This window comes from Heterocephalus glaber, unplaced genomic scaffold (assembly GCF_053883595.1).
Source record: "Heterocephalus glaber isolate CG9 unplaced genomic scaffold, H.glaber_assembly_v1.0 deba00000592, whole genome shotgun sequence".
NCBI lineage: Eukaryota > Metazoa > Chordata > Mammalia > Rodentia > Bathyergidae > Heterocephalus > Heterocephalus glaber.
Window position 1 is genome coordinate 103236 of NW_028258150.1, and position 22450 is coordinate 125685.

General features: G+C 36.0%; 1 protein-coding gene across 1 annotated transcript; it reads right to left on the reverse strand.

The window, feature by feature from the left end:
- Window positions 1–16582: 16582 nt before the first annotated feature.
- LOC101722899 (olfactory receptor 4A5) lies at window positions 16583–17518 on the reverse strand. Its single transcript, XM_004852599.2, has one exon. The coding sequence runs from the start codon at window positions 17516–17518 to the stop codon at window positions 16583–16585; it is 936 nt and encodes a 311-aa protein (XP_004852656.2).
- Between the last annotated feature and the right edge of the window lie 4932 nt (window positions 17519–22450).

Here is a 22450-nt window from a genome sequence, read left to right on the forward strand (position 1 = left end):
ATGAATGCTGAATTTTGTCAAATACTTTTTCTGCATCTATTGAGATGAGCATATGGTTTTTGTCCTTGCCTCTACTGATATAGCATATTACATTTATTGATTTGCTTATGTTGAAACATCCCTGGCATCCTTGGGATGAATCCAACTTGGTTAGGTTGTACTATCTTCTTGATGATCTTCTGAATTCTGTTTGCCAGTATCTTATTAAGGATTTTTGCATCTATGTTCATTAGTGGGAGTGGCCTATACTTCACTTATTCGGTTGGGTCTTACTCTGCCTTGGGGTTCAAAGTGATGCTTGCTTCCAGGAATGAATTTGGCAGTATTACTTCCCTTTCAATTTCACTGAAGAGTTTAAACAGTAGTGGCAGTAATTCCACTCTAAATGTCTTGTAGAATTCAGCAGTGAAGCCATCAGGACCTGGGCTTTTCTTAGTGGTAAGTTTTTAATTATGTTTCCAATTTCATTGATTGATATTGGGTTGTTTAGAATTTTTAGGTTTTCTTCGTTCAACTTTGGTAATTCATGTTTATCTAGGAATCTGTCCATTTCTTCCGTGTTTTCCATTTTATTGGCCTATTGGTTCTGGAAGTAGGTATTGATGAACCTCTGGATTTCTGCTGGGTCCATTGTAATTTCACCCTTTTCATTCCAAGTTGCATGGATTTGGGCCTTTTCTTTCCTTTTTCTAATAAGGTTAACTAAGGGTTTCACAATTTTTGGTTGTTGTTTGAAGAAGAAACTCTTGGCTTCCTTGATTTTTTGTATCATTCTCTTAGTCTCCATTTAATTAATTTCTCCTCTGATCTTTATAATTTCCTCCCTTGCATGAGCTTTGGGTTTGTCCTACTCTCATTTTTCTAGAGTCTTAAGGTTCAGCATCAGGTTGTTTAATTGGGCTTGCTCTGTTCTTCCAATATGTATATTTACTACTGTGAATTTCCCTCGTAGGACTGCTTCCATTGTATCCCATAGATTCCGATATGGTGTATTGTCATTGTCATTTAACTGAAGGAACTGTCTGATTTCTTCTTTAATTTCCTCTGTGACCCATTCGTTATTCAAAATTGTGTTGTTCAATTTCAATCTGTTTATGAAACTTTTGCAGTTTCTTTTACTATTGATCTCCAATTTCATTGCACTATGGTCTGATAATATACAGGGGATGACTTCAATTTCTTGGCACTTAAATATGTTCTTTGAGTGAGTATGTGGTCTATTTTGGAGAACAACCCTGGTGCATCTGAAAAGAATGTGTATTCTAATTTTGTGGAATGCCACACTCTGTAAATTTCTGTTAAGTTCATTTGTTCAAGAGTTTGATTGAGTTCTAGTATTTTGTTGCTTAGTTTTTGTCTAGTTGATCTATCTACTTGTGACAGTGGGGTTTTGAATTAGTGCTTATATGATTTTTCATGTCCCTTAGTATTTGTTTTATATAGTTGGGCATACTAGTGTTTGGCGCATAGACATTTATGATTGTCATCTCTTCCTTTTGGATTGTTCCCTTTACAAAGCTGTAGTATCCTTCTTTGTCTCTCTTAATCAGTGTTGATTTGAAATCCACTTGATCTGCCAAGAAGATAGCTACTCCTGCTTTTTTTCATGTTACCATTGCAAAGAGTATAGTTTCCCTCCCTTTAACTTTCAGTCTATGAGTTTCTTTTTGATATAAGTGTGTTTCTGGTATGGAGCATATTGTTGGATCTTGCTTCTTGACTAATTCTGCCAGTCTATTTTTTTATTGGTGAATTGAGACCATTAATACTGATGGGTATAACAGATACATATTGACTTATCATTCCCATGACTTTTTCTTTTTGTTGGATTCTCCCCCTTTGCATTTAATTTCTTGTTGTGCCCTATGGATTCATTCTGCTCAGCTTCCTGTGGATGTGATCCTCATTGTCTTTTCCTAGGGTATTGCCTTAAATTTTTTGGAATGCTGGCTTGGTATTCATGAAATTCCTGAGGTGCACTTTGTCATGTAAGTATCTTATTTATCCCTCAATTTTAAAGATAGTTTTACAGGGTACATCAATCTGGGTTCGAGGCTGTTTTCATTTTGGGCTTGGAATATGTCACTTCAAGCTCTTGTTGCCTTGAGGGTTTGCATTGAGAAGTCTGCTGTGATTCTGATGGTCTTTCCTTTGTATATGATTTGATTCTTTTCTCTACCTGCTTATAGAACTTTGTTCTTCTGTTGGGTTTCTGGAATCTTAAACACTACATGGCTATGTGTAGATTTTTTTTTGGTCAAGGCTAGTTGGAGTCGTATATGACTCACTTATCTGTATGTCAAGTCCTTTTCCCCTGCTTAGGAAGCTTTTTGCCATCACTTCTGTGAGGTTTTCTTTTTTCTGTCATCTGCACTCTCTGGTTTCTACATTGACTCTAATCAGCCTTATGTTATTCTTCTTTGCATTGCCTAGCAGCTGCTGGATTGATTTCTAGAGGTCCGTTCCAATTTTAAAGCAATTTTTCTTTTCCTGGTCACTACTTGCCATCATATCTTCTATGTCTCAATTATGTCCTCACATTGGCTCATTCTGCTGCATAGACTTTCACTGGAATTTTTAATCTCCTGGAAATCTGTTTGCATCTGTTTTATGGATTCCATTTGTTTCCTATGTAGAGATTCCACCATATTCCTCATCTCCTCTCTGGATTTATTAATTATGTCTTTCACTATCGGCACAATCTTCTGCTGTTATCTAGGAAATTATTTCTTATTTCATTTTTTCCAGATCTTCTTTTGTTGCCAGTTCAGGGAGTCCAGGTGGTTGAGTACCAGAGTGTTCCATATCATTTCCCTTTGGGGTTGCTGTGGGAGGTCTGGAGGTCTGGGTTTGAGACATTTTTACATGGCTTCTCATTTTGAGTGGGTGGGTGTGCTGTTGGCACCCACACATGTCACCTCCTCTGTCCTGGGAGCAATGGTGCGATAGCCCGAAACCTCCTCCTCTTCACTAGGTGTGGTGGCAGGTTGACCTATAAGCCTCCTCCTCTGTTCTGGGACTGATGACATCTTGACCTGGAAGCCTCCTCCTCTGTGCTGGGAGTGGTGGCACGTTGGCCCAGAAGCCTCCTCCTGTGTGCTAGGAGTGGTGATACCACTGTTTTTGCTTTGATATTTTTGGTTTAATTTCTGGGTTGATATTTGCATATTGCTTATTCTGAGTATCTTTATTGCTAGTATTTAGAATCCTTGTGGAATGATTACTTCTCAGAAGGGTCTTCCAGGTGTAACTGGTCTTTGGGCTTTGAATCTCTAATGCCCCTTAGGCAATCTTTGTTTTGGTATATCAGGAAGCACAATTCACTAGAAAAATCCTGTCAACTTTACTCAAATAATACAAACAGCATCAACTATAGCATGAAACACAGCTTAGAAAAAGGGGAAATTGTGCTAGCTCTTACTTTGGTAACTTTAAGTGCATGAACTAGACTTGTGGTAATATATCAAAATCAAGGACCAAATAGAAATATGTTTGCAGTAAATAAGCCCTTCAGTATAGCAAATTTACCCTCCAGGATCATTTCTTAGAAAGAGTTGGGGGGAGAGAAACAGAAGGAGGTGGAAAGGTTTGAAATAGGGCTAGAGGACACAGGAAGATCATGAAACCATTGCAAAACTGGTGAGGACAGGAGGAAAAGAGAGAATGAAGGAACAAAAACAAGAAGAGAACAAACTAACAGCAACAGGAAAGCTAGAAACTGTATTCACTCTGGTATAAAATTAAGAACAATCAAGGAAAAATAAGGAATAGGACAAAAACAGGAACAAGAAAGAGAGAAGTGAAAAAAAGAAGAAAGGAGAAAGGAAAAAATGACCCCTTTAAGGTATGTCTCTGTTGTCACTGGTATCCAGTGTTAGCACCAGCATGCAGATCCACGTCAATTTATCTGAGAGAGCCAGCCAGAGTACACTGAGATTCAGGCTGGTTTCTGGCTACAAGGCCAGAATTGAATTCCCTGACCTCATAGGGTTTTCAACTCTGCAAGGTTCTACTGCAGGTTGGAGCCATGCTTTCCCCCACAGCAACTCTAGTTTCCAGTAGGAGATGCTGATCCACCCAACTCTCCAACTGCTGTAGTCCCCTGTGTCTTTATAACAGTGGATCCGTTTGCTCTCCCAGTGGGCTTCAGTTTTCAACAACGAGCCTCAGAGAGGCCCTCTCTCTGTTGCTCACCACTGCACTATCTTCTGGAGCTCATAACACTGGCCTTTCTGGCCACAGGCACCTCTGCTGTGAGGAAGGTTTGGGAGCACCCCTTGCAGTCCTGGCAGGGTCGGCCCTCAGTCCTCATGCAATTGAATTCTTTAGTCTTGATACAGTTATTTCCCTGAGGAGCAATAGGTTATAGACTAGTATAACCATTATGGAAATCAATGTGCAGATTCCTCAAAAAACTAATAAGAGCATACATATTTGACTCACCTATTTCTCTTCTGAATAACTTCTCCAAAGTATTAAAGACATCAAATTACAGTCATATATGCACTATATGACCATGTGCTAGGGTATAATGAAACAACAAAATACCGAGGAAACAAATCAAAAGGAATCCACTCAGTTGATCTTGTCAAGATCAACTAAAACATTAAAAATACCTGTACACTAAAATATTCTCCAACTAGTTACAAATGAAATGAGTTTGTAAGAACACTGATGTTTGAAATGCTAATGTCATTCTGCATTTTTATAATATTAAAATGTCAAAAAAGATTGTTGAAGAATTTAGGATGAACCAAGAGATAAGGAAATTCTTAATCCCTATATTCTCCTGCTTTGAGTCTATCATTTCAATTCCTAGGAAAAGAGTGAAAACTGATACAGTTGAACATTCTGCAAGGTAAGGGCAAAAGTCTATGGACATTAATCTGCATTTAATACACTGAACATATGGATCATTCATTCAACTATGGCATGTCCAAGTGTGATTTTTTCCTTCATTAAATTCATTGGGACCTTAAGATCCTTCTGATGGTAGACTGTGCACCTCCAGACATGCTGTGATGAAGATACCTACATAGAAAAAGATTTACACATTATACCACAGTGATATATGGGCACACACGCTTATAGTGGCCCAGTTTGTAATAGCTAAAGTTTAAAAACAGCCCAATGGCCCATCAACTGGAGACTGGATAAAGAAGATGTGTTGTTTTTATAAAATGGAGTTCAACTCAGCCTTGAAGATTGAGAAACTGGACACAGGTTTAGCTAAATGCATGCACATCGAGGCTATAAACATGTGAAATGAAAGGGACATGTGTAACTATTGAATAGTTTCTTTGGTGTGAGAAACAAAGTGTAAATGAGGATCAAAATGTATAATAGATAATGTGAAATGGGATGAAAAGGTCTAAAGGGGAAGGGGAAGTGGGTGGGGTAGAGGAGAGGAAAGAAGTGAAAAAATAAATGTGAAAAAAGGAAAGAATGGAAACAAAATCTTTGTAAATAGGGAGGTGTGTAGGGGTTTCAGGGAGGGAAGGGGAACAGGAAAAAAATAAGAACTAAGATCTACCATATAAAGGTACAAATTCACAATGATGAGTGTCATCATATTATATACCTAAAATGTACCAATAAACTTAATGAATAAAAAAAATTACAGAAACATCCTCTGAGAAAAATGTTGTAAGTGAATAACTTGAGGCAAAATTATCAAAAATGCAAAATCAAATCTGCACACAAATTAAATAAGTAAAATTCTCATTAAAATCATGACTGATATCTGGAAGGGAGGCTGCTACAAGAGATGCACAGGATCAAACTATATTCTATGGATCTACAAAACTACATCAAAGTCCAAAGTTTTGTGAAATTAATGAGTACTATTAAAAATATAATTTAAAGGGCTGGAGATTTAGCTCAGTGCTTCCACCACCTGCCTCGCAAGCACAAGGACCTGAATTTGATCCTCAGTACCAAAAAAAATAATAATCATCATCATCATTTTTTTAAATGCCATGTAACACAGGTGAATTTGGTGAATGGATAGTTTAGCAGATTCCTTTCCACTTGACATCTGAACCCACACGGAGAAGATGAAGAAAATTAGTTCTTGGGTTTTCTTACTTGTGAGGTTTTTGATTACTGACTCAGGCTTATGTTTTATTGGTCTGCTTAGGCATTCTGCTTCTTCTACATTCGGGGTTCTGGGGTGTTGTGTTTCCAGTACTAAGTCCACTTCTTGGATGTAATGGACATATGTCCATTCGGGGCCTAAAATCGTTCACAATAATCCCTTATGATCTTTATCATTTCTCAAGTTTATATTGTATTGTGTGTTCTTGCTCTTCTCATTTTATTTATTCGAATTTTCTTTTCTGTATTAAAATTACCTAAGGACCTGTCAATTTTGTTTTGCCCTCTAAAAGATCAATTTTCTGTTTTCTTGACTTTTTTCTCTTGTTTTGTATTAAATACTTGATTTGTTAATGTACTAATCTGTATTACTTCCTTCTTTCTGCTATCTTGGAGCTAATAATGTTCTTTTTCTCATTCCTTTTGTGAATATCTGGTTATTTTTGTGAGATATTTCTTCTCTTTTAGAATGTCAACTTTTATTACAGTAAACTTTCCTCTCTGTTCACCTTTCCAGTGTTCCATGTATCTGGTAAAAAGTGAAAGTCAAAAAAATCAGAAAATCATAAAACAATATCAAGAAATGAAGAAAACTATGAAAAAGAAAAAAGTTAATAAAGTATATCAATAGATGTTTTCAAATGAAAAAGAAAATGGCCAATAGGTACATTCCACAGTTCTTAAAATGACTAATCAGCAGAAAAATACAAATCCAAAGACCTTCAATATATCACCTCACATATGTTAGAATGGCTGCTGTGGAACAGACCCAGAATAATAAATGTCAAAGAGGAAGAAGAGAAAAGGCAGCCTTATGCACTTTTGTTGAGACTCTAAATTTGTAGCGTGGCTATAGGCAGGGAACCTGGCACATCCAGCCCGTGCCAGCCAGGCACATCCATGGATGCCGAAGAGGGGTCCCCAGTCATAGGGAGCCTGCCCCATCCAGCCCAGGCCCCCCACCCTGTCAACGATCCACTTAGGTTGCCTGCAGGACCCTGACCTCCTCTAGCTTCTTGGCTGTACTGCCACCTGGTTCCACACTACAAAGACACAGGGGAAACCAGACCAGCAGACCACTGTACTGGGTAAGTTGGAGGGATTATTACTTCCCTTCGGAACCAGGACTATCTTCAGGGGAAGGGCAGCTGGAACCTGCAGTACAAACCTGCAGAGTTCAACCCTACAGTGAGACAGGGAGCTCAACTTGGGACTTGCAGCCAGAAATCTGCCTGAATCTCATGGGTCTGTGACTGGCTTGCTGAGACTCATTGACTTATATCTGCACACTCCTACCCACGTTGTCTATTGTGATAGCAGAGACCTACTCTGAAGGAGGCCCTTCAATTTCATTTTTATTTTTTATTTCCAGTATTAGTATTATTGATTTGTTTTTTCTCCTCTTATCTTAAAATTTTTTTCCTACTGTTAGCAAATTTTTTTCTCTCCTTTTCTTTCTTTTTTCTTTTCTCTTTCCTTTCTCTCCCTCTCTTACACTCACTCTCTTGCTGTCCCACATTGTTCATCTTCCATTTTGTTCCTGTTCTGGTCCTCATTCAGATTTCTGCTTCATTTTTCTATTATTCTATTTTTCCTTCTCTCACATGTGTCCTCTGGCCTCACTGCTAATTTTCCCCTATCCTTCTACCTATCAATATGTCCCTCCCCAACTCCTTCTAACTCCCCATCCTGAAGGGTAAAGTTGTTATATTGAAGAGATTTTTACAGTATAAACATATGTTGGGGAGCCAATCCCAGCACCCAGAATTAGGATTCCCCTACCGCCATTCCAGCACTCCTAGGGCAGAGGAGGTGAGCTGCACAGGGGCCTGCATCACACCACCCACCCCGTGGAAATGAGAAGACATGTAAAAAAATCTCAAATACAGACTCCAGATTACCTACGTCAACCCCAAAGGGAAATGAGATGGCACAATCTAATACTCAACTACCTGGACTCCCTGAATTGGCAAGAAAAGAGGATTTTGAAAAAATGAAATCAGAAATAATTTCTCAGATAACATCAAATATTATGCCCATAGTGCAAGAGGTGATTAACAAATCTAGACCAGGCAAAGATTAAAAATAAAAGAGGACCTAAGAAGCATTATGGAATCCCAACATAGGAAACAAATGGAATCCTTAAACAGATGCAAACAGATTTCCAGGAGATTAAAAACTCTATTGAAAGTCTATGCAGCAGAATGAACCAATGTGAGGACAGAATTTCAGATACAGAAGATAAGATTGCAACTAGTGACCCGGAAAAGAAAAATTGCTTCAAAATTATAAGGGACCATGAGAAATCAATCCAGCAGCTGCTAGACAATGCAAAGAAGAATAACATAAGACTGATTGGAGTCATTGAAGAAACAGGAGAGAGTGCAGATGACATAAAAAAGCTGTTCACAGAAGTAATGTCAGAAAAATGTCAAGCAGGGGAAAAGAACTTGACATACAGATAAGTGAGGCATATAGTACTCTAAACAGCCTTAATAAAAATAATCTACACATAGCTATATAATAGTTAGGATTCCAGAAATCCAACAGAAGAACAAAGTTCTACAAGCAGTTATAAGAGAAAAGAAACAAATCACATACAAAGGAAAGTCCATCAGAATCACAAAAGACTTCTCAGTGCAAACCCTCAAGGCAAGAAGTGCTTGAAATGATGTATTTCATGTCCTAAAGGAAAACAGCCTCCAACCCAGATTGATGTACCCTGCAAAACTCTCTTTCAAAATTGAGGGACAAATAAATACTTTCATGATAAAGAGAACCTTAGGAAATTCATAAATACCAAACCAGCACACCAAAAATTTTAGACAATACCCTAGGAAAAGACAATGAGGATCACAATACCAGGAAGCCCAGCAGAATGCATGTGTTGGGTGGGACAAATTAAACACAAAGGGGGAGAATCCAACAAACAGAAAAAGTCATGGCAAGGCTTTTAAAACTTTTAACTTCACCTCCCTAATGAGTGTATAATTCTATCGTGTTATTTTACTGATTAGTATTTTTCTGATTCTAGGGTTGCACACATTTCCTTGTGCTGTACTGGCTATTTATCATCTTCTTGTGTCTAATTTTAATTGGTTTTTCTATTAATGAGCTGTAAGAGTTCTTTATATATTTTGGTCATAGGTTATATGCATTGTAAATATGGCCTGTTTAAGGACTACTTTTCATTTTAATGATGTCATTTAAAGTTCTAAATTTTGATGGAATCTCATTTATCAATTTTTTTCTTTTATTCATCACTTTTTCTCTATCCTAGGAAGTTCTTACCTACCCTAAATTCATAAACATTTTCCCTTATACTTTCTTCATAAAGTTTTATAGTTTTAGTCTTTCATATTTTAGTTCATATATCCTTTCAAGTTATTTTTAATGTATGGAAATTAAGGGTTGAAGTTAACTTTTTATATATGGTTACCAGGTGTTCTAGAGCCACTTGCTGAAAACACTCTTTTCCTTAGCTCTTGAATTGAGCTTATAGTCTATAAAATTTTAATGTTAAATAATCTTTCAAAACTCTGTGGATGATATATATGTGGTTCTATTTCTAGATCCTTTGTTTTATTCCAATGATCTATAGGTTGTTCCTTACACCAACACTGCCTTGATTACTGTAGCTTAAGAAGAAGTCTTATAATTTGGTAGCAAATGTTTTCTAATACTGTTCTTTTTTTTCTTTTTACTTTTCTAGGTCCTTTGTACTCCTACATAACTTTTAAATTTCAATATCTGATTCTTTATTTATAGGAAGTATACATAGACCTGAATTTTTTAATATACCTTGTGTTTTCTAATACTGCTAAATTCAAATACAAGTTCTAGGGACTCCTAGAGATTTCTTAGTGTTTTCTCTGTAGATGATCATTTCATCTACATATAAAGATTTTGCTTCTACCTTGCCAATCCTATTCTAATTGTGTCATTTTACTGCCAGACTATTTTTGTTTAGCCCTATGTTTCAAAATTTAATGGACAGATGAAGAGTAGGCATATTTTCCCTTGTTCCCCACCTTAGGGGAAAAGCATTGTATCTTCTCCATTCATATAACACGTTTTTGCTGGAAGTATGGAGTATAAGTCTTTAATCTGTTGAGAAGCTTCTCTTCTACTTCTAGTCTCCTAATAGCTTTTACCATGAACAGCTGTAGAATTTAGTCTGATACTCTTTCTCCAACTAGTGACAGGATCATATGGCTTTTCCTTTCCTCTGATAAAATCATAATTTCTTGGGGTAGATCTTCTAATCCTGAACAAACACTGCCATCCTTCTAATAAAACCACTTTCTACATACTGCCAGATCTGACTTCTAATAGTTTGTTTTGTTAAACAAATTTCTATCTATGTTCATACTTTTTTCTTTTATTATCTTTATCCAGATTTAGGATTAACACAATGTTGATTTCCTAAAATGAGAGGGAAAGAGTTCCTTTTTCTCTCTGCTTTAAATGTTTCTTTTTTTTGTTTTAAATGTTTGATATAATTTATCAGTTAAAACATATGAGCCTGTTGTCATATAGGTAGGTTTTCAAACTAGGAATATACTTTCTTTAATGGGTGTTATTCAAATTTTATATTTCCTCCAGGGTTAGTTTCATTAATTTATCTTCCAAGGTACTTCTTAGAAGTTGTCAAATTTATTTCAAAACAAATTTTTGTAATATGCTTTCTATATTCTTTTAAATTCTGTAAAGTCTGTGGTAATGTCTCCTCGATCTTGATATTGTAATTTTAAAAATGTATAATTGATATTGTGTAATAGGAAGAAAAGGTCTAAAGGAGCAGGGGAAGTGGTAGGGATAGGGGAAAGGAAAAGAAAAAAATATGAGAAAACAAAAAATGGAAACAAAGTCTTTGCAAATAGGGAAGGGTGGAGGGGGTGAATGGAGGGCAGGGGAAGGAGAAGAAATAAGAACCAAGATACTCATGTAATGGTCCAAGATCCCAATGATGTATGTAACTGTATTTTATACCTAAAATGCACTAACAAACTTAATGAGGGAAAAAAGCATATGCTGGGGTTTCCTCAATTTTGATTTAATTCACACAGTTAAAGGTGATAGATCAATAACTACCACAAAATGTCATTCTCTAAGATGTACTTGATGCTATGGTGTTGCTGATTGTATCACTCGGGGTAAGGTATTGTTATTGATCTAGTCAGTGGTCCTTCCTGGTATAATTAAAATGAGATAGCCTCAGAGTCATTAGAGACTCGAAACCTAAAGACCAGCTATATCTGGAAGACACCACTGAGAAGCAATCATTCCATAAGGGTTCTAATTACAAGCAACAAATATACTTACTGTGAACAATTTCGAAGTATCAACCCAGGAGCTAACCAAGGACAGTACCAAGGACAGTACCAAAAACAAAAAGGAGAAGACATTTCAGGAAGGCACAAACTCAGATTTCCACCCCACCAATGGTAAACCACGGGGAAACAAGGTGGAAAAGTCTGATAATCAACCACCTGGACACCCTGAACTGATAGCACAGGAAGTAACAAAACAGATGAATGAGGCTCTAGAAAAATTCAAAGCATAAATAATCTCCCAGATATCTACAGAGATGGTGAGCAGAGTAAAAGACATGATTAGAGGCTCTAGAACAGAAACAGATTAAAAAATATAGATGAGCTCAGAAACATGCTGGAAGCCATGAATACCCAGCATAAGAAAGAAATGAAAACCATGATTGCTCAACATAAGAAAGAAATGGAATCCATGAAAAACATTCAAACAGATATTCAGGAGATTAAAAACTCCACTGAAAGTATGCATAGCAGATTAAGGGAATCTGAAGATAGAATATCAGATATAGAAGACAAGATCGCAGTTAAGAACCACAAAAACAGAGATTTCTTAAAAATAGTAAGGGACCATGAGAAATCAATCCAGCAGCTGCTAGATGATGCAAAGAAGAATAACATAAGGCTGATAGGAGTCCATGAAAAAACAGGAGAAAGTACAATTGACATTAAAAAAACTGTTCACAGAAGTGATAGTGGAAAACTTCCCCAACAGAGGTAGAGATTCAGACATACAGATAAGTGAGGTATATAGAACTCCAACTAGCCATAATCAAAAAAAATCCACATCTAGGCATATAATAGTCAAGATGCCATAAACCCAACAGAAGAACAAAATCCTACAGGCAGTTAGAGAAAAGAAACAAATCACCTACAAAGGAAAGCCCATCAGAATCACAGCAGACTTCTCAACACAAACCCTCAACTCAAGGAGAGCCTGGAGTGAAGTATTTCAAGCCCTAAAAGAAAATAACTTCCAAGCTACACTGATGTATCCTGAAGAATTATCTTTCAAAATTGATGGGGAAATTAGATACTTCCATGATAATGAACACCTGAGAAATTTCATGAACACCAAACTAGCACTCCAAGCAATTCTAAACAATATCCCAGAAAAAAACAATGAAGTTCACAACTCCATGAGGCCCAACAGAGGGAAGCCACCAGGCAAGGTAAGAAACTAAAGGGAAAGGGGAAAAAATAAATAAAAGAGCCCACCAAAGTAAAACATCATTACAAGGATGAATCAATATCTATCAATTATAACCATCAATGTTAATGGCCTCAATTCACTAATCAAAAGAGACAGAATGGATTAAGAAGCAAAGTTCAACAATATGCTGTATACAAGAAACACACTTAACTCAAAAAGAAATTCATAGACTGAAAGTAAAAGGATAATACAGTGACTATAGAACATGGTATAAATGTTCCTCAAAAAACAAAAGTAGAACTACCATGCCATCTGGGAATCCTACTTCAGGATATTCATGAAAAAAACACAGAAAAGGATCTTTACAGATCTGCATGTCCATGTTCATAGCAGTGATAGTCACAAAATCCAACATATGAATATAGCAGTGTCTATTGCTAAATGAATGGATAGCCAGAGTAACACATATGTAATGTTATGTATAACTATCATTCAATTTTATTGTATATTATAATATATGATAAGTTGGTAGGTAGTATATAATACAGTACCTCTGTTCATAGTGCTTCTGCTTGTGAACAATGCAGTTCATGAAGAGAAGCATTCAGCAAACTTTTGCTGTTTCTCAAACTTCGTATAAAGTGTGGAACACAAGCACGGCCATCTTCCCCAGAGTCATGGAAAAACTTAAGTGTATGATCCCAGGTACCACTCAGAGATGCTGTCATATTAATTACAATAATCATAATCTGCTTATATGCTAAAATATTTCATTGTATATATTATTTATAAAGTACATATATGGAATATTATTTACCCTTAAATAAGCATGTTATACTGTTATTTATGATGATATAAGTGAACCTGAAGGATATATTACTGTAGGTATGCCTCATAATGCCTTATCTCCCTTATACATAGGATATAAAATAGTCTCACAGGAAAGGAGAGCAGAATTGTGCCAATCAAACCCTGTAAGATTGGATATGCAAGAAAAATGATTAATGCATTTTATACAGCATAGTAGCTACACTTAAGATGATATTGTATACCTGGAATTTTCTAAAACATTATATTGCATACTAACATTGGCAAAAATGGTAGACCTTAAATCTTCTAACCACAATAATAAGTGAGAGAAAATATTGATTAACTGAGGTGATAGATGTATTAATTCAATTGTAATGATAATTCCATAGTATGTACACATATCAAAACAACAAGACTATGCTTTAAGTATATATGATTCATTAATAGAACTGGAAAAATACAGCTAATAATACTATTGGTACTAATAAAATCAGACTACCTCTAACAACATTTCTTGGTGGTTTTTCCTTCCTGTAGAATATATTTCTGTAAAGATTGACAGATTATTATGTTTCAAATTCTTATGGGTTTATTAGTAAATGTTTGGAGAAATTTTTATGTATATTTTTGTTATCAATTTATAATCCACTTCCTCACTGTCAGGTATGTCTTCTATATGATTTAAGTCCCAAGACATATATAGAAAAGTGTGTTATGAACCCATGTGCTGTCTATTTTGGAGAACGTTCCATGAGTACATATCTATGGGGATATGTAGAGAAATCTCACATCTGTTTTCTCTTTTCTGTTTCTGTTCTGATACACATTCCAGCAATCGCCCCTTGAAAACTAGATGATAAGCAGGACTTACATTAGGAGCAAACCAGGCTGAATTTGCATTTGAATCAATGTTTATATTGACTAGTTCTGAAAGTTAAGAACCTGTAGGACAATTGATATAGTTCCTTGATACTACAAAACACTGATGAAAGAAATCAAAGGAAATCAAAACACAAAGTATCCCACCACAGCTGTGAATAGGAAGACTCATTATCATTAACATGTCTTATCTCCTCTGATTTATCTACATATTCAAATATAATCTAGAAAACAACCCATTGTTTTATTGGCACAAGCTGAGGAGCTGGTCCAAGAATTTGTATCAAAATACAGAAGAACTAGAATAACTAAAATAATGTTTAAAAAGTCCAAAGTTGAAGAACTCATGCTACTGCCTTTTTATACATAGCATAACATGCACTGTTGGAGAAAATGTATATGTAAACATATGAATAGATAGTCCAAAAATAGATCCACACACTGATTGTTTTAGAGCTTGCAGAGAGATACAGAAATACAAACCTTTTTGGAAACAGTGCTGAGGTAATTAGATGTCCACTGCAAAAAGTAAACATTGATTGTTACCTTACACCACAAACAAAAGTTAACACAAAAATGACTTGCAGACCTATGGTTTAATAACCAAAAACTAAAGGGATAAAGGAGAACATCAGGGAAGATTTTTGTGACTTTGGGTTGCACAAAAATTTCCTAAACATGGCAAAAATGACTGACAAAAAAATGAAGTTATTACTTGTACTACATAAGAACTGAAACATTTTATTGATCAGATACTTTTAAGAGAATGAGAAAACAAATCACTGATGGGGGGAAATATATGCAAATCATAAAGCTGGTAGAGAATTTGTTTCCAGGATGTATAATAAACTCAACTTTCAGTAGTATGAACTCAATAAATAATGAGCAAAAAAACATTTAAACAAGATATACAAAAGAAAATTAAACACACGGAAAGATGCTCAATATTATTAGTCATTTAAACATGAAAATTAAGGCCATAAAAAGATATCATTACACACCAATTCAGATGACTAAAATTTAAATAACTCTTCAACACCAAGTTCTGACAAAGAGACAACCTGAAAATATCATTTTTGCTGGTGGAAAACAAAGTTAAACAGTTTGGCCATTTCCTACAGTGAGTCAAATATGCGTTTACGATAGAAACTATGTCTACTATTCCTATATATTTATCCATGTAGCAAAAACTTATGATTAAGTGAAAGCTTATCCATTAACATACATTATGTATTATCATGTTAGAACATTTTCGTTCATAATTTCAAATATCTGAAAAGAACCAAAATATCCAAATTGGAAAAGGTTTTAAAGGGGTCAAACAAGCTATGAGATGTCTGTAAAATGGAACACTATTCAGCAGTAAAATTAAATCTGGTAATATCTATAGGAATGCTCAAAGACTTCAAACACATTATAAGAAGCCAAATTCAAAGGGCTAAATACTGTGTGGCTCATATTTATTAATACAACATTTTGGGAAAAGCAAAACTAGGACAGATATGTATGAGTATTTTCCAGGACATAATGGAGTGAGACAAATTGACTACAAAAGCAGTATGTAGCAAGAAAATATTTTAGGGTGATAAACATTGAAAACTTTTGAATGTGATGGTTCCATGACAGTGGGTACTTGTCAAAACACTACAATTCCAACTTGGCTCCTTATGGCTTTCTGAAACAAAACATCAAATTGTAATAAAGAACTTCAATCTGGTTTCCTCATCAACTGGATCTCATTGTTTAAAAAAAAAAATGTTCACTGATGATACTTTTAGCTGAACATAATAGCACCTTCTATCCAAAAACTCTGAACTGAAAACGCATAGATTTTGAACCTGAGGAATAGAAGTAATCCTAAAACAAAGGTCATAGTGCAGCTAACAAATGTGCTATAGTGATGAAAAAATGAACATGACAAGTTCAAAACTTCTTTAGTTCCAGAAATTATCTGAGCGTTAGACATCTTCTTTCTCATGAATGTGGGTCATAGAAAATTTCCAAAAGTACCTTCTTTCTTCTTTAAAAAGAAAGTATCCACTTTTTTAAAAGTCCTATTTTAATCTAAACAGAAAAAAGCAAATTAGAAGGTATACTGTGCTTAGGTTTCTAATTATCTTCACACATAAAAGAACAAAAAGTGGTGCTTTTTCCACATCTTCCACAAACTCTACTACAATAGTTACAGCACAAAGGATAACTGGTACTTCTTCTTTAATGGTTTTGTATAAATAAAGAGATGCAGCCCTAAACATCTGGTGAGGTGACAGCATTATTCTTCCTTATGATTTAGTGCATGTTTCTTCCATCAGAATTAGTAACAGCTTCTTTCCATAGTTAAATTCTTACACCAGAGTTTTTCCATAGACTTTTGGATCTCTGAATTTCTCAAAGTGTATATTAAAGGATTTAACATAGGAGTAACCAGGGTATAAAAAATGGCTATGAATTTATCAAAGGGAAAGTTGGAGACAGGTCTAACATACATGACAATACAGGGAATGAAAAAGAGGACAACCACAGTGATGTGAGAGGTGCAGGTAGAAAGGGCCCTGCGCCTCCCTGCCTGACTGTGAGTTTTAAGGGAGTTTAGGATGATTCCATAGGAGATAAGGAGGAGGATGAAGACCACCGTACAGATGGCTCCACCATTGGCCGCCACAGAGAGGCCAATAAGTTCCATGTCAGTGCATGCAAGGTCTAGTAATGGGTACATGTCACAGAAAAAGTGATCAATGGCATTGGGGCCACAGAAGGGGAGATTATACACAAACACAAGTTGAATCACAGAGTGTGTAAAACCTCCAGCCCAGGACACTACTAAAAAAATGATGCAAACCTGTCGGTTCATGATGGCCAAATAATGCAGAGGCTTACAGATGGCCACATAGCGGTCATAGGCCATTGCCACCAGAAGGAAGATCTCAGCACCAGCAAATAAGTGCTCTGTAAAGATCTGGCCCATGCAGGCTGGGAAAGAAATGGTCTTCTTATCACTGAGCAGGTTCATCAGCAACTTGAGTGAGAAGACAGTGGAATAAACAGCATCTATGACTGACAGATTTGCAAGGAAGAAGTACATTGGGGAGCCCAAGGAAGGGCTGGCAAGGACAGTCACCATGATGAGCAGGTTGCCCAGCATTGTCACAGTGTAAAGGAGTAAAAATATGACAAATAATGCTTTTTGTGCACTGGGATCCTGAGTGAGGCCCAGGAGGACAAATTCTGTGACATTGTTACTGGGCCCCATTCAGTCTTCTAGAAGGCTGCTTCAGAGATGCAAGCTCCGGAGAACAGAACCTGCAAAGAAAGTGTGAACAGGAAAATGGCACAGTGTGTCACTAGTGTGTCTTCATCATCATATCTTCCACCATGGTGAACACACAGTTCACATTGAGTAAGCATCAACTCTGATCCTCTTCCAAATAGCCCGCTAGCCCTGTTGATAATTCTAATTGACCCTGAATGATTTTGTTGGGCCCACAAATCAGAGGTTAATTTTCAGTGGATATCTATAGAGGAGAAAGATTCGGGCATCATGGTCATTCATACATTACACTCCTTCTTTCAAATATGTTACTGCATGACACAGATATCAGAAAGGACAGAGAGGAGAAAGACTTTTGCTTTCAAGAAACCTACTCTCTACCCATGGAAATGAACACTAAATATATTCACTAACACAGATTCAGTCTTTCACATTGATATATTTGTAGGGAATAATGTTATAAGACAATCTGTGTCACACCAAAAGTGAAATCTATCCCAGAAGGCCGAGGTCAATAACATGATACTGCAGTATGAGCCTTCTGTCATGCAAATCCAAAAGGACTGTGAGTCTTTTAAAATCCCTTATTTGGGCCGGGGATTTAGTTCAGTGGTTTCGCCACCTGCTGTGCAAGGGCAAGAACCCAAGTTAGATCCCAGGTACCAAAAAAAAAAAAATCCCTTATTCAATATTAACAGCCTAAACTGGGACTGTACAATAAATTACAAAACTACTCAGCACACTGCTCCTTGTAGCAAAAACTTGTATGACTCTGGGTTTCTGCTTTTTTGAGAGCTCTGATTCTTTTCATTTCATTCTTGCTTGTACCAAATTCCTAACAAGTTTATATACACCCTCTTGATTTTAGTAAATTTTTTAACTAACCTGAACTGACCCATGACTGTCACTGGTTACTGCACTAGCACCTAGTACTGCTTTATTTTCAGAACTCCTTGGTGAAGTAGGTAGTGAAGGAGAATGAAAAGAAAACCTAAACAGAGATGTAGAGAACAGTAGGTGAGAGGTTTTTATGTAATGCTTAAGTATTGAGAGTGCTCTGAAATAGAACATCACTACATAGACTCTGAAAATATTCCCGACTGAAGGGATAAGTTCATACTCAGAGATGGCATAGATTTGAGTCATTTTTTAAATGCAATTAAATGCTGCAGTCTTCACATTGAAAACCAAAGGGACTGGACTAGACAATCTCAGAATCTGTCCAATTAAGCTATGTACAACAGTATCAGTACAGTGTTCAAGTCTTTTCATGTCTTGACATTTTCTTCTTTTTTCACATTTACATAAGCAAATAAAAGTTTTCCAGCCCATCACAGGGTCCTGAAAAAAGCTAAACAGTGGCAAATTGGGTATTACAACTACAGTAATCAAATAATACCTCTAGATTTCTCATTCAGTATGAACCTAGACAGAATCTAAGACATCCACTGGGAGAGAGCATATCACAGTCAAGAGTAGCGTGCATCCTGGAGAGGCAGCACTTGGGTTCCAGTCCTAGATTAATTCTGTTTCTATCAAGGTGACACTTAGCAATGTAATAAATGTTCCTGTGTTTCTATTTCATCATTTTTAGCATGAAGATACTCAGAGCTTCTGCTCCTGGAGTTATTATTATACATTCAGTTTCTAGACTACTGTGTAGTACCAAGTAAAATTCAAGTAACTGATACCTAATTTTAACATATTTGAATGGCCCACTGTGAGTATTGTATCAGAGCAGGTCACCAGAATCTCTCAGGTGAATAAGAATTATTGACATAGGACAGGAGATGAAGAATGGTACAGATGTAACTCATGAACCCTTTTGGGGGAATAAGTTAAAATTCTATGTCTTCGGATTACATATTTTATTATATAAGTACTAGCAATATTTATGTATATACAATTGTATTTTGAATAGGAGGAAGCAGGAGGATCCAACGCACGTGGTTGTGGTAGTAAGAGGAAGCCTTGCTGAAAAAGTCCAAGCTGCCTTTGAAGCCACCTGTAATGACACTTCCACCTGTCTCATTTACAGTACTGTTTGCCTGACATTCAAGAAATCTGCCTTTCTTGAACCTTTGTAGAGAAAAGGGCAGAGGTGCTGAAGATCATAAGGATACAAAGTAGTCTATGTCCTGTCCTCTTTTTTTCACCCCTTTCTGCAGTGCTTAGTGTCTTTATTTTCATGAGCAATTCAGGGTTTCATTGAGAAAATCTTCAGCTGGCCAGAATAATTGTTTGCATAATAGAAAAAAGTAGAGCAATTAAACTCCACTTCATATGCTATAGTTTATGTTATCAAAGATTTGATACTACAAAATTGAAGAATAGTATGACTATACTATCAACATCAACCATTAACTCTTTCAAAAACTAAAATTTTCAGAACATTTGATACAACCTTACAATTAAAAAAGTACTCTATTTTGTACTTTACAATAACAAGTGATCACAGAGGAGACACTTCCTTGATCGTAGATATATTTCTCTAAATATGTGCACTAGCATGTTTCCTGGGATGATTTTGAAATTAATATATAGAAGCCCATATCAAGCTTACCACAAAAAATATACGCCTGTTCCCTTACACTATTAATACTCAGGTTATACAACATTAAAACTTCTGCTTAAAATATATTTAAAAATAGTTATACTTCTGTGTGAACTTATCACAAAAAATGCAATATCCCATAAGCCAGGGTAATAAATCCAGTGCAACATGTTTCATTGTAATGCAGCAAAATGGAAAATAAACACCTACCAGACTTCAAAACTACAATAAAATATATTTTGTGTATATTTGGTATATTCTGATTAATTTCTGTGCTTTTGCAACTTAATTCTCATAATTCACTTACCTCCTATGTCACTTTTAATATATTAGCTGTATTTCACTCTATCACAGAAGTATTCCTTCAGTTTCCCTTTTTTTCAGTTTCCAGTTTTTCATACACTTTTGTCTTGGGTCTTGTCCTTGGTCCTGAAAATCAATGTTTGTATTACTTAGAGTGACTGCAAACACCTCTTGTTCCTGTGGGCCTTTACTAAACTGGAGATAATGCATAGCTGACTAGGAGATCCAGAAACAGTATCAAGTGGCTACAGAAAACATATTTCACAACAGACTTCCCATTCAGAAGCGTAAAAGAAGCCAAGCCAATACTGAAAATGTGAATACATTAAAAATATGGGTTGTATATTCTGGCTGCTGGCAAAGTGTCTTCATAGAAAAATAAAGATGCTATGTTTGCACAACTAGGTAAAAAATTGAACTAGTAAGTGGAAACTTTCTTGGCCAAATTCAATACATAATGTCACAAATAAGAAAAAATTACTTCCATGTTTTTCTCTTTTCAGTTAATCATAGTGGAGTAACCATAAAAGATTGTGCTTTCAGGATTTTTCAAAAATACGATTGCCTAATCAATAAGCCATGTACTTAGTGAGTAAATACTGGGGTTTAATTTCTTCAAAAAGTGAATCATAGAAGTTTCTCACAAATAGAAGCAGAATTCTGCAGTCTTTCAGCCATTTAACTTGCATCTTTTAAGGCCTCTTCCTTCCTAATTAAAAATATGTGCCTATCCTTTCCAATTTCATCCCAGAAAATAGAGATCTTCCACCAACTTCCAGGATGACAGAAGACACACTCCAACTTGGACTGAATTTCACCTGAAAGAAACCTCTTGTGTCATTCCAAAAGGAAAATAATTCTTCTGTTTACATGTGCAGATCCACTCTGACTGTCTTGCATCACCACTACTTTTAAAAGATTAGTTCCTCAGAATATTTGGAACAGATTCAAGTGAAGTGATCTCTCCTGAACAGGTTTCTTCCTGTGAACAATCACTCAAGGACCAACACTTGGGTCTTTCCAAGAAAGAGTAGCTGACTGCTAAGTGATGTGAAAGCCTCTAATGTAAAATTAAAAATTTCAAAATGTAAGCTAGGAGTTGCACATTGTGACACATTAAGGAAAGCAAATAATATCTAATCCAGCCTGAAAGGGGAAGCAGTCCAACTTCCCTCACCAACCGCAGACTATCAAAGATGCCCTTCCTCACTGTATGAGGGTCTCTACCCAAGGAATTCTAAGGCTCAGAGGAAGTAAGGTGGAACTGGAAAATCCATTGTAGTTTCTCTAATTCTTGAAAAGAGAGGTCACTGTAGTTTTTCACTTCTTTTATATTTTGTTTTGTGTTTATTTTTGTTTCCCCCCCACCCACGGAGAAAAACTCTTTCTTTAAAATTATTTTTATTGGTACATTTTAGGAATACAATGTAATGACATTCATCATTGGAGATTTGTACCTTTACATAATGTATCTTAATTATTATGTTTTCCTATTCCTGAGCCCTCCTTTGAACCCTTTCACCCCTCCCTATTTATAAACACTTTTTTCTATTTTTTATCTTATCATATTACTTCCATTCCCTTCTTTCCTTTCCCCTACCCATCCCAATTCCCCTACCCCTTTGCACATTTTCTTCCTATTGCACATTACCTGTTATACATTTTGATCCTTTTTTATACTTTCAGTTTCTCACTCTAGAGAAACTATTCCATATTTACACATGTGTGTCCTATTTAAGTTTCTCACTTCTGTTGCAGTGGAAGATTTTGATCAAGGCTTGAATCTTTCTCTGGTGGACCATAATGCTTTTCCTTCTATAATTAATTTCTATCCCACATTAATTTAATAATTGCTTCTACAAGAATGAAAGCGTTTTTTTTTAAATATGAAGAGTTCATATGGTCCTCCAAGGGTACTTCCTTAATTTGTCTTGCCATTGGCTCCAATAAGCTTCTACCATTCGGTTTAGATACTTATTGGATCTTGTGTGTCCCAAGTTCCAAGGTACAGGGTCACAAACATACCTGGCTGAACCAGATAAAGATCTATACCAGGT

What these genes read in the sequence shown, in the direction of transcription:
- LOC101722899 (XM_004852599.2), bottom strand. Translation starts at nt 17,518, where the DNA reads ATGGGGCCCAGTAACAATGTCACAGAATTTGTCCTCCTGGGCCTCACT.